Source organism: Trichosurus vulpecula, assembly GCF_011100635.1.
Source record: "Trichosurus vulpecula isolate mTriVul1 chromosome X unlocalized genomic scaffold, mTriVul1.pri SUPER_X_unloc_3, whole genome shotgun sequence".
NCBI classification, from domain to species: domain Eukaryota; kingdom Metazoa; phylum Chordata; class Mammalia; order Diprotodontia; family Phalangeridae; genus Trichosurus; species Trichosurus vulpecula.
In genome coordinates this window covers 687,656-700,401 of record NW_023494379.1, presented here as the reverse complement: position 1 = coordinate 700,401, position 12,746 = coordinate 687,656, and the positions used below count along the sequence as shown (strand labels likewise).

Sequence of the window (12,746 nt, the reverse complement as noted above, 5' to 3'; positions counted from 1 at the left end):
TTCACTGCAAGAACAACCAAACTGGAAGAAACAAGGAGCCATATTCATAAATGTGGTTATTTCAAAAACGTACCAGATTTCTCTTTAGCTACAGTAATGCCTCTGGATTATTTTGTATTGTTCCCAAAGGGTTGCCATTATTCCCAACATAAATGGGAATGTGACATCAATTGCAGTCTTTCACAGGATGGTAGATGAAGTTCCTCCACAAACAGCATGAGCACGAACTGTCTTACTTTTAGCCACGGACCGTTATTTTTTGTTAAAGCAACCTTTCCCATCAATTACAAAGCCTTTTGGTAGATTGCAACACGGTACTAGATCTCCATGTGTGTACCTTTTTCCTAGAGAAATCATTCAATTTGGTTAGTTTAGATGCCCTGTATCCCCATATAGCCTGCAGTCTCCCCAAGGGAAAAGTTCATTGATTTCTATGGAAACAAAACAAACCTTTCTATTGGGTGGAGTCACACAAAAATTGCTCAAAACTCTGCAGAATATAGGAAAATTATCTTTGTCAGGCAATGTCTTTCAGTGATGAAACAGAGATCAGAAGTTAGGTTGAACCTGATTATATGCCATAGACTAAAAATGTTGAAGGGAGCAGAGGGATGTAATTTTAGCCCAGTTCCCATCTCTGAGGACAGAAGTGTCCAAGCTCCTGTTGGCTCTATCTTTCTACTTCCCCTCCTGGCAGTAATTAAAGTATCCCATTGGAAAAAGTGGGGGTGGCAGAAAGGGGTACAGAAGGGCATACTGCAACCCTTGGAGCCATACAGCTACACCACCATGGCTGTGATCGCAAGTGGAGATGGCTTGGTGCAGCCCATCCTCACAGATTTCTACAAGGCAGAGCCCATGGACAACTCCTACAGTAGAAGAATCCCATAAATTCTCAGACCTGGTGTGTTCATTCCAATAGGTTGATTGAGGGTAGAGTCAATTGATGATCTACTAATTTCCTGAGAAATGAAGTGCTTTGAAACTGGAAGGATTCTGACATGTGAAACAGTGAAACTTTTCCATAAGCCTAGCCTTTGATGGAGGCAGAATAGCTGTCTGTCTGTGAAGGCCAATTTTAGGGACACACAAAGTGTTCAGTCCCATATTCCTAAATGTCTCTACCACTCACCTGCAGATTCTATTCATTTACTGTGAGAGTGGAAAGATCTCTGGTTTTGGATTTGGAGTTAGCAAGTGTGGCTCCCTGCCCAGTCTCTCCCTTGGCTCTCCTTTCCTTCTGTGCCTGGGCTGAATCAGCATTGACCACTTTTTCAGTGTCAGGAGACATATGGACGGTAACCTGGGCAGAGTCTTTACAAATTTGGGGGTCCCTAGCCTCAGAATGACCATAGAATACAGCATACTTTCAAAAACACCTACTAGAGCACCTTTGTTCAAATGTAAGTAGGGAGAATCTGTGTCTGCCACCTCTTGAAAGGAGGCTGAGGGGAGGAAGAAGGTATGCTGGTAAAAAATTTCCACAGTAGGAGGGGTTTCCAAAATGGACCCTAGGCAGGAACCCACAGGTGAGTCTGTGAATCCCTATTGGGAATGTGGAGTCTGGTTAGGAGAGAATATTTGAGAGAGTGCCTAAAGACCACTGTGCTGCTCTCCTTTCAATTCATCTGGATTCTACTTTGTCTGGATCCTCTTTCTTTTTGTCCTGAATGTGGGGTGGGAGGGAGAAGAATGTTGACAATGTCTCTGCAGGAGGAGAGGATGCCAACATTAGCTCTATGCAGGAGCACTAGCCTTGGGACTCATGGGTCCCTGTTCGAAGAAGAATTCAGCGTTCATAAAGATGGAGTCAGCTGGTCTCAACCACTCGTTGCTATGGTGACTAGTCTGTTTCCATAGAAACTCTGAATCCTGCTGGGATAACTCCATATTAGTCCTATATTATGACCCCTCAGCCAAGAGGGGAGGTGGGCTTCTTCCCCACTTTGCTCTGAACAGCTAGGTGGGCATAGTTCTAAATCCCTAAGAGAACCAAACAACAGAAGATATGCATATATATCCATATACATACATGTGTGTGTGTGCGTGTTTGTGTGTGTGTGTGTGCATTAAGCATCAGCTGATCCAAATCACTAGTTGCCATGGTGCCCCATCTCCAAAGATGTCTCCAACCAATTCTGTATTGCTGGCCCTCACGCCAACTCCTTTTCAGCCCTGTGTTATAAAGGCTAGGACAAGAGCAGTGGGCTTCTGCCTAGTTTGGCTCCTAACAGACAGATGGAAACAGACAGAAATCACTAAAGTCCAGAAAATGAGGAGATGCTTCCATACAGACCCAAAACTCTGCATCCATTCTAAGAAACAGAAAAAGACAGTGCTGGAGAAATACAGAAGCTCCCTTTTCTATCAGTCATTCCCTTTCCCAATAACCCTGTGTGGATGAGGCTACACTTCCCCCGTCCTTCTCAGAGCTCCCCAGCTTGGGGACAGAGTCATCCTCACAAACCCATTTTCAGGAAATAATGGGAAAGAAAGTAGAAGGCTAGTCAGTGAGTCATGGCTTCCCTCAAGTCAAACTGCTGATTCATTTTTTTTTTTTGCCTAGAAAGATATGCCCGAATAAGTCTCTCTGTCCTAGGTAGTTATATTAAAAAGAGACTCAATAGTTCTATTCCTACAGATCTGAACCCCCGGGCATAAAAGTGCTCTGGCAAATGAGAAAGTGGCAAAATCTATTTCTTTCCCCCTCCTCAGTGAAACAAGTCTTTTATTGAGTCTGCTGCATTTGCACAATGCAATACCTAGGCAGCAAAGTAAGAGTTAAGTGCAATTATCATAATAATCAGCCTAAAGGACAAGTTAGCATAAAGGTGAGAGAGACAGAGAGAAGTTACAGGAAATAGGCAGATAGCCGCTCGAAGTGTTGCTGTTGCTGAGTTGCGTGTGACTCTTTGGGACCCCATAGGCCACAGCATGCCAGGCCCTGCTATCCTCCACTACCTCCCAAAGTCTGTTCAAACTCAGACTCCTTTCCATCTCATCCTCTGGCATTCCCTTCTTCCTTTCCCACCATCAGAGTGTTTTCCCCATGAGTCCCAACTTCTCATTTTGTGGCCAAAGTATTTAAGCTACAGCTTCAGTATGTGGCCTTCCAGTGAATAGTCTGAATTAATGACTTTAAGTATTGACTGATTTGATCTCCTTGCTGTCCAAGAGACTCTCCAAAGTCTTCTCCAGCCCCACAATTTGAAAGTGCCCATTCTGTGCTGCTCAGCTTGAAATAGTAGGAGGGAAATGAGAGAGAGAAGGGGAAAAAAAGTCACCAGTTCTAAGCTCGGTAATCCTAACAGTTCCAACAAGGCAGCATCTGCATGTGGATTTTCATCATATAACCTCAGTACTCAGCACAATGCCTGGCACCTAGTAGGAACTTAATCCATTCTTCTTGACCAATAATCTTCATGGTAGCTGCTTCCTTCCACAACTCTTGGACTCCACTTCTGTCCCCTGTCACCATCACCCTGTTTCCATTCCCATAACAAAGCTAACCTTATCTCTCTCTCTCCTTCTCCACCAATAGGAGGGGTCAACTTGTCAAAGTCCAGAGCATAGCAGTTACATGGGCTGGGAAATTCTTCCATGATGCTAAGAGGGAGAGATACAAATACAAATGTAAACACACAAGTACACATATACACCCATACATACACATAATGAAATGTACATACATTTAACATGTACATATGTAGACCCACACATGTACATATATACATGCGTATATAGAAAACACATTATAATGCCCATATTATATATGCATAAAATGCATGTGTGTCTCCTTTTCTAGAATGTAAGCTCTTTTGAGGGCTTTTTGCCTTCATAATTCATAATTCCCTGTACCTAGCACATAATGAGATGTAACTAAATGCTTGTTTTTTGACTGATTGAAAGGTTTAGGTGTAAGTCTGCCTGGAATCAGAACAAAGGCCTAAATGGCCTTCATAGGTCCCTTCCAGAACATAGCTAGGAAAAGAAAGGTGTCACAGCAGTCCAGATGTGCGGCTAAGGTTTCCAGAGGATTTGGCAGAGTAGCTCCCTCCCAACAACCCAAAGTCAGAGGTGCATGTACATCATTATTCCCATTGTCCAGTTAAGAAAACTAAGACTCGCGGAATTGAGTGACTTCTCTAAGAAACGGCAATGACAGGGCCTGGAACACACTTCTATTCATGCATTAACACATGTGGGCTTAACTCAGATGTGCGTAATAAGTCCTCGCTGAGACATTGCTTGCTCTTATTTTGCAGACCTCTAATAAACATCTAGTTTCCCATCGTTCAGCAAATTAGACAAGGTGAAGAGGGCTACTAGAGGCAAGTCCACAGACACTGATGAGAAATGATAGCTGATACTTACTGTAAGGAGAGAGAACACCCAAAAAAGACAGTGGAAAAGCACCAACACCAAAGGAAAGCAGCCTGAAGGCCTTTAGCATCATAGTTGTGTTTAAAAAGGATGACCTGACACGTTACAAATGAAAGGCTAAACTATGGTTGGCATCTATTTAAGAAAGCTAAGGCATGGGTAATAGCTAGCAAAAACAAAAAAAAAAAGATTCTGAAAGGTTTTATTCCTTAAAGGAATAGCCCTTGGCTATCTGAAGATAACTAATTTGCCAATGGTTTCTGAAAGCCCAGATTTTTCGGTAGACATACACATTCAATGTTTTTTTTCTTGCCCCCAAACAAAAGTAAAATGATTGCACTTCATCAATTACTTATGTCTGTTCCCTCAAAGGCATAACAAACAGCTCCATAAACTCAAACTTTCACTCTTTCCCATTTTCTTGTTTATCCTGTCACCCTTTTCTATAATGTGTTTTACATTTCTAATTCATTTCTCTTCTGACTCAATAATAATATTATGTGTGTGATGTCTCATGTCTTTCAATAATAATATTATGTGTGTGATATCTCATGTCTTTCAAAATGTTTGAAAATATATTTATTCTCTCACCATTTTAACAACCATTGTAAAGTAGATAGGACAGAAATTCTCATTCCCATTTGACAGATGAAGAAACTGAGGTGTAGATTGATTATGAAATCTGCCCAAGATGGCAGCTACTTGTTGACAGAGCCAGAATTCAGGGTTAGGAAGGATGCTACAAAGATGGAAGAACAGTGTCAGCTAAGGTCCAGCAAGTCATGAAAGCCTGGTCCTGATTCCAAAACTTGCCCCAAATATAGCCCTTATTCCTTCCGCTAATGCTCCATTGATAAGCTCTGACCCATCAAGAGGTACCTTATAGCCAACTTAGCTCCCCTCTAATTAAAACCTATATAATCCTTGTTCTTTGTTCCTTTGAGGAGTCTCTGCCCCTGTGGGTGGGGCTCCCTTGCTGGCAAAATGAATAAACCCTCCTTGGTTCCCAAATTTCTGGTTCTGGTTTGTTCTGGCAGGTTTTTTTTACCCCCAGGTTTCTTTAGAAATAAAAAAAAACCTGTCAATTGCTTCTAAAGTAGCTCTACTAGAACATTATATGTACTGTAGCACAAAAGGACAAAAGAAAGAACCCTTCTGGGTTTTTTGTATGTTTTTCTGTATTTGTTTTCAGCTCTAGTCAGATCATTCCACAAACTTGGGTTGAGTGGCTCCTATGTTCCAAAATCTGGATCATCATATTCTGAATTTAAAGCTTACGGATCTTCTTGTCAAACCCATTTTCCAAATACAGAAAATGAGGCCCGGAGTTCAATGATTGGCCCTAGGTCACATAGAGTCAGGATATCAAGCTGGATAGACTGTTGGAGGTCAGAGGAGCTCAGCTCTTCAGTAAACTCTCATTAGGCCCAAGTATAGAGACATCTCCCTTTTCTAAGTTCCCAGAGCCCTTGCTGTTTGAGCAGGGTGTAGTACATATAACACTGGGCTAGGAGTCAGGAAGACCTGAGTTCAAATTCAGCCTCAGACACTTACTAGCTGTGTGACCTTGAGCAAGTCACTGAATATCTTTATGCCTCAGTTTCCTTAACTGTAGAGTGGGGATAATAATAGCACCTGCCTCTGAGGGTTGTTGTGAGGATCAAATGGGATATCTGTAAAGTACTTAGCACAGTGCTTGTTCCCTTACCCCCCTCCCCCCACCACACATACACAGTCTTCTGTTCATATAGGAGAAGGTTAGCTGGAAGGGACATTGTACATCAACTAATCCAGATAGGTATAGTGACTTATTCCAGGTCATATCGCTATGAAGTGATGGTACATTACATTGGAACCCATGGATTTCAAGTTCAGAGGTTTTCCTACTATCCTTGGCCAGCCACTGGGCATGTGGTAGTGAGTTCTGTTTCACGTGTGCTAACTTCATTTCCCTATCAATCAATCAATTAATTTAGCATTTGTAAAGCACCTGTCCTCCTCCAGTCTGGGGATGATGGGGCTACAAAGACAAAAGTGAAATCCCAGGCTTCAAGGGGATTCCACTCTAATAAGGGAAACAACCTGAACATGAAAACACAACAAAATCAAAGCAGGTAGGAGATTATAAATTCCCTGAATGTCGTGTCACCTGTGTGGAGGGGCTAAAGGTGGGGGATGGGTCTTCTGCTATGGTTCATGGACCTCAATCTGAATAGCACCCTGATTCCCGCCTTCTTCACAACTAGAGCCAGAGCTGGAAAATGTTGTGACATAGGCAAAAGTTGTCTTTTTCCATATTCGTAGTGGGGGGAGGGAGGAAGGAAGGAAAGAAGAAAGGAAGGGAGGAAGGAAGGAAAAAGGGAGGAATGGAGGGAGAAAGGAAGGAAGGGAGGAAGGGAAAGAAGAGAGGGAGGGAGAAAGGAAGGAAGGGAGGAAGGGAATGAAGAGAGGGAGGGAGAAAGGAAGGAAGGAAAAAAGGGAGTGACAGAGAGAGAAAGGAAGGAAGAAGAGAGGGAGGAAGGAAAGAAGGAAGAAAAGAAGGAAGGAAGGAAGGAGAGAAGGAAGGAAAGAAGGAAGGAAGGAAAGAAGGGAAGGAGAAAGGGAAAGAAGGGAGGGAGGGAGAAAGGAAGGAAGGAAGAAGGGAGGGATGGAGGGAAAAAGGAGGGAGGGAAAGAAGCAAGGGAGGGACAAAGGAAGAAGGGAGGAAGAGAGGGAGTGAGGAAGGAAGAAAGGAGGAAGGAAAGCTGGAAGAAAGCTAGAAGGAAGCAAGGAAGGAAGAGAAGGAGAAACAAAAGGGAGGAAGAAGTGAGGACATAAACATATATAAATAAGCTATTATGTGGCAGGCACTTTACAGCTATTATGTCATCTGATCCTCACAAGCACCCTAGGAGGTAGGTACTATTATTACGCCCATTTTACAGTTGAGGAAACTGAGGCAGGCAGCTGTTCAGTGCCTTACCTATGTTCACACAGCTAGTCAAGTGTCTGAGGCCAGATGTGTACTCAGGTTTTCCTGACTCCAGATCCACTGAGCCACTTAGCCCATACCAGATTGCCCAGGATTACTGACAGGCAGTACCACTCCAAAGTCCCATGAAGGACAGTGGCCCCTAGACCACATACCCTGCTTCCATTCCAGTCCCCATGGCCACCATCAAGAGGAACAACCCCTATGAAGGGATCTGCCATCCCTGCTAAAACTGCCACCACCACCTGTGGGCAGGTAAACCCAAGACTCCTCAAAAGAGCAACACCTCCCAGGTGACTGGCCCAAGGGAAGCCGCCCTTGCAACCTGGTCACTGCCTCTGAGGCTGCTCAAGGCCCAGCTACTAAAGAACCAGAAAGCAAAGTTCTCCCCAAAGTCCGTGGCACCGTCAAACAGTTTTATCAATTGAAATGACACTACAAAAGATGCATTTCCAAGCTTTTCCATTTATTTGACTTGCATCTGAAACTTCCTGATATATTATCTCTTTTTTAGAAAGCGAACTCCTTGAAAGCAGAAACTGCCTTCACTTTCTATTTGTATCCCAGCACTCAGCACCAAGCTTCACATATAGTAAGCACTCCACAAATGCTCATTCATTCATCCACGTCCCAGATTCACTCAAGTCCCAGCTGTGTTGGGTAGGAATAGAGCTTCCCTTTGCCTACTAACTCAGAACTAACAAGTGATCACCTGATCCACGCGCACATAAGGCCAGTCTTGCTCCCAAACAGAGTTCACAGGATTTTAGAATTGAGAGGGCCCCTAGAAATCCAAGGCTCATTTTATAAATGAAGAAACTGAGTCCCAAGAATAACTTGCTTAAGATCACATAGCTAGTTACATACTTATTATCCTGCCTCTGGACAAGTGACTTAAGCCCACCGAGCCTCAGTTTCCTCATCTACAAATGGGGATAATAGGGCTATCGGGAGCATTGAATGAGTTGAACTATGTAAAGTGCTTTGCAAACTTTCCAACCCTTTACAATTTTGAGCTATCAGAAGTAGCAGCAGCAGCAGCCACAGTGACAGCAAGGCCAAGAACAAACTGCCGATTTCTTAAATCTCTCGATGGAGAGACCACATGGCTGACCATGGGGTACATCAGAAAAGACTGGGAGAAATCAAACCTCTTCTCACTAGCTCAAAAAGAACTGAAAATCTGATTTAAAAGGCAAACAGACCTTAACAGGAAGAAACTTCTTATCAAATAAACTGTCAAGGAGGAGTCAGCAGGATGTCACCAAAGGCCAACAGCAAGTGGCTTAGAAATTTAGCTGTTTTAAAATGGAATACCCAGGTTAGAGATAATACTTCTAGACCAAATATGAGGCAGCAGCCAGCTTTTCATATGACTCTGCTTTGTAAAAGAATGAAGTCACTTTCTTCCTCTTAACTAGGTCCTTTTCATCTGGAAATCTATAATTTATGAGTGACTTGTCAGATCAATTTTTGCATCCTCTGACTTCTCCTGAGTATTAATCTTATCCACATTTCATTGGAAGTCAATAAATAATAAATAAAATGTATCATCTGAATAACGTATAATTTGAAGGTGTGATTTTAAAAGGGTTGTTGCATATTTTTTCCCATCAGATATATATATATATGTATGTATATATATATATATATTTTTTTTTCTGTACTGGGATTAAATTTGTTTTCTTTGGACCGCATTTCCATTTCATTCTCTCCCCGCCCCTCCCCCCCAATTGTTTAAGGAATTTTTATTAAAGCAAGAATTTTATAACCCAAATTACATTTCTTTGCTCAGCTATCAATCCTGTTAACTAAAACAGTGGTGATATTCTGAGCTTTTCCACAGTAAAGAATTATAAAATTAAAGAAAGGAAAGCTTTAAATTTTTGTAATGTGCTGAAAATCTCCCCCCCCATAAAACATTTGTTTTTATATTTTACTATGGGGGGGGTCTTATTTTTCGATTTTTTTGGTTTTTTTTTTTTTTTGCTTTTAAATCAATAAGTAATCTAGGACTAGCATTAAGTTTGCTAGACCTGGCATTTGCTCGGTACATCAAGTTCAAAGTTTCCTTTCCATTTTTTCTTTATTTCACATTTTTCGATGTTTTTTTTCACAACATTTAAGTTTTTAGATGTTTAGACATTTTTCTTCCCACGAAGTGGAGGTTCCATTTCTCGGTCCCTCGTCTTTTCTTTTAAACAGCAGGCACGTCGGCAGCACTGTTCACTGCTTTCTGGGCAGCCTCTTTCGCCTGGTGAGCTTGGAGTACAGCTACAGCTTCGTCGACCTTAGAACGCAGAGACTCAGGAGACTCGAGCATGTGAAGAAGCTCCGAGTTGTCGATTTCCAGCAACATGCCAGTGATTTTCCCGGCCAGAGTAGGGTGCATGGCCTGAATGAGTGGAAACAGGCGTTCCCCTAACATCTGCTTCTGCTCTTGCGGAGGGGCAGATGCCAACATCGAAGCGGTTAAAGGTTCCTGACCTTGCACGTGAACGGCAGGCTGCTGCATGGTAACCTGTGGTTGAGCATTAAGATGCTGTTGAGGATTGCGAACGCCGGCAGCATACTTATACTGTGGAACCGAGCGGACAGCAGGGGTACCCGCGGCAGCCGCTGCTCCCGCTGGACGTGGACCCATGGTCTGAGTCGACGTGTTTGCCACACGTGTGGACACCACTCGTGGCACCTGTGAAGAAGCTGGTCTCATCGTACTGAATGGCGGCCTGGGAGCCGCGGGGCGGATAGCACCAGGCATGTTCTGGAATGGATGAGGTCTGGCGCCCTGAGCAGTCCAGCGAGGACTTGGTCTGAGAGGTGCGATTTGGCTGGCAGGATAGTAGGCAGCCCGGTTCTGAGTCTGAGGAATAGCTGCCATGAAGTAACCTGAAGGAGGCTGATAAGGGTTGATCACAGGATTGGGCACAGCTCTGACACTGGCCATTCTCTGCATGTACTGGTTTGTGAGGTGAGCCTGCCGCTCCTCTTTGCGCTGGGCTAAAGCTATGTACAACGGCTTGGTGGCCACGATCCTGCCATTCATTTCTGTGACGGCTTTGGTGGCTTCCTCTGGCGAGGAGAAGCACACGAAGCCAAACCCTTTGCTGCGGCCCCCTTCCATCATCACCTTCGCACTGGTGATGGTACCAAATGGGGAGAACTCTTTGCGCAGGCGCTCGTCATCAATACCATCATCCAGATTTTTCACGTACAGGTTCACACCCTGGTACCTGGTGATCCTGTCCTGCTTCATCTGTTCAAATTTGCGCTTGAGTTCCGTCTGACGCTCTACTTTTTTCTGAGCCCGGCCCACATAGATTTTTTTCCCATTCAGTTCTTTCCCATTCATCTCATCTACAGCCTTTTGGGCATCCTCGTGCCTCTCAAAGTTCACAAAGCCAAACCCTTTGGACGTGCCACTTTCATCAGTCATGACTTTGACACTTAAAGCAGGTCCAAACTTACCAAAGAGCCTCTTAAGCCTCAGATCGTCCATGTCCTCGCCAAAATTCTTGATGTAAACGTTGGTGAACTCTTTGGCTCTGGCCCCGAGCTCTGCCTCTCTCTCTTTGCGGGATTTGAAGCGCCCCACAAAGACCTTGCGGTCATTCAGAAGCATCCCGTTCATTTTGTCAATAGCCCTCTCGGCAGCCTCTCGGGTCTCAAAGTGTACAAATCCATAGCCCTTGGACCCATTCTCATCACATACCACCTTGCAGGAGAGGATGTTCCCAAAGGCAGAGAAGGTATCGAACAAAGCCTTATTATCGATGGACTTATCCAGGTTTTTAATGAAGATGTTGCCCACGCCGCTCTTGCGGAGGGAGGGGTCCCTCTGGGACCACATGATGCGCACCGGCTTGCCCTTGATGACATCGAAATTCATGGTCTCCAGGGCTCGCTCGGCGTCTGCCGGCTGCTGGAAGTTGACATAGGCGTAGCCCAGGGAGCGCCGGGTGATCATGTCCCTGCAGACGCGGATGGAGAGGATGGGCCCGGCCGGGCTGAACTTCTCGTACAGCATCGCCTCGCTCACCTCAGGGTGCAGGTCCCCCACGTACAGCGAGGCCGTGGGGTAGCTGGGGGCGCTGGGGTGCATCTCGCCGCCGCCGCCGCCTCCCGACGAGGAGGATGAAGGAAGAAGAGGAGGATGAAGGAAGATGAAGAGGAGGAGGAGGAGGAAGAGAAAGGCCACAGGCTGCCACCACCGACGCCGCCGCCGCCTCCGCCGCCGCCGCTGCCTCCGCCTCCGCGAGCTTTCCGGCGAGAGGAAAGGAACGGGTGGGGGGGCCGCAGTCTGGAGCCGGGGTGGGGGCTGGGCGGGGGGAGGGGAGGGGAGAGAGGGCGAGCGCGGAGGGACAAAAATCTCCCGGAATCGGAATCGAAAACCGCTCCACGGCGGCGCAGCGGCAGAGGGGGCGGTGGCAGAGGGGGCGGCGGCAGGGGCGGTGACAGGGCCAGGGGCGGCTCGCGCTCGCTCGCCCCTGCGCTCCCTCCGCAGGGGCTGCGGCGGCCTCTGGAGCTGGGAGGTGGCCGTGGTCCTGGCCGGGGCGCCGGGCTCCCCCTCCCTGCTGGATTCCTAAGGGAGGGAGGGAGGGAGGACCACAAAGGAGAGACGGGGGCGGGGGCGCCTCGGGCTCCATGGAGGGGGGGAGTGACGAGGATGGTCTGTCATTCTTTGGTCAATAGTAAATGTGAGCTCGGACCCGAGCACACACCCGCACTCCCAGCACTCACCGCCAGGCCATCAAGCGGCCTAATGGGCGCCCAGTGACAGGGTGCTGATGGAGCACAGGCTCCCCACATCAATTCCCAAACAGATTTTTTTTTTACTTCTCCTTTACACAAATTCTTTAAAAAAAAAAATTACAGTGGTGCAGGGTACTAAGCCCTGGGCCTGGAGTCAGGAAGACCTGAATTCAAATCCAGCCTCAGACTGTGTGACCCTGGGCAAGTCACTTCACCTGTCTGCCCCATTTTCCTCAGTTGTGAAATGGAGATTATAATAGTACCGACCTCCCAGGATCAAATGGGAAAATATTTGTAAAATGCTCAAGTGCTTGGCACACAGTAGGTGCTGTATAAATGCTTATTCCTTCCTTCCTGCCTGCCTCATAAAATTCTTGTGAATAACAAACGGCATGACCTATATACAGCACTTTGCAAACCTTGAAGCACCACATAAACACTGCTGATTTTCTGTTGTGTCCCACTCTCTGTGACCCCATTTGTGGTTTTCTTGGCACAGATACTGGAATGGTTTGCCACGTCTCTCTCCAGCTCATTTTATAGATGAGGAAACTGAAGCAAACAGGGTGAAGTGACTTGCCCAGGGTCACACAGCTAGTACGTGTCTGAGGCTGGATTTGAACTCAGGAAACTGAGTGGT

The 12,746-nt window shown here is 45.7% G+C and overlaps 1 protein-coding gene across 1 annotated transcript; it reads right to left on the bottom strand.

Annotated features, from left to right (window-relative positions):
- Positions 1-9,310: 9,310 nt before the first annotated feature.
- LOC118833184 (polyadenylate-binding protein 1-like) lies at positions 9,311-11,661 on the bottom strand. Its single transcript, XM_036740572.1, has one exon. It carries the CDS (start codon positions 11,454-11,456, stop codon positions 9,552-9,554), a length of 1,905 nt encoding a protein of 634 aa, XP_036596467.1. The 5' UTR covers positions 11,457-11,661; the 3' UTR covers positions 9,311-9,551.
- Between the last annotated feature and the right edge of the window lie 1,085 nt (positions 11,662-12,746).

Coding starts and splice junctions, on each gene's coding strand:
- LOC118833184 (XM_036740572.1), bottom strand. CDS start 11,456: ATGCACCCCAGCGCCCCCAGCTACCCCACGGCCTCGCTGTACGTGGGG.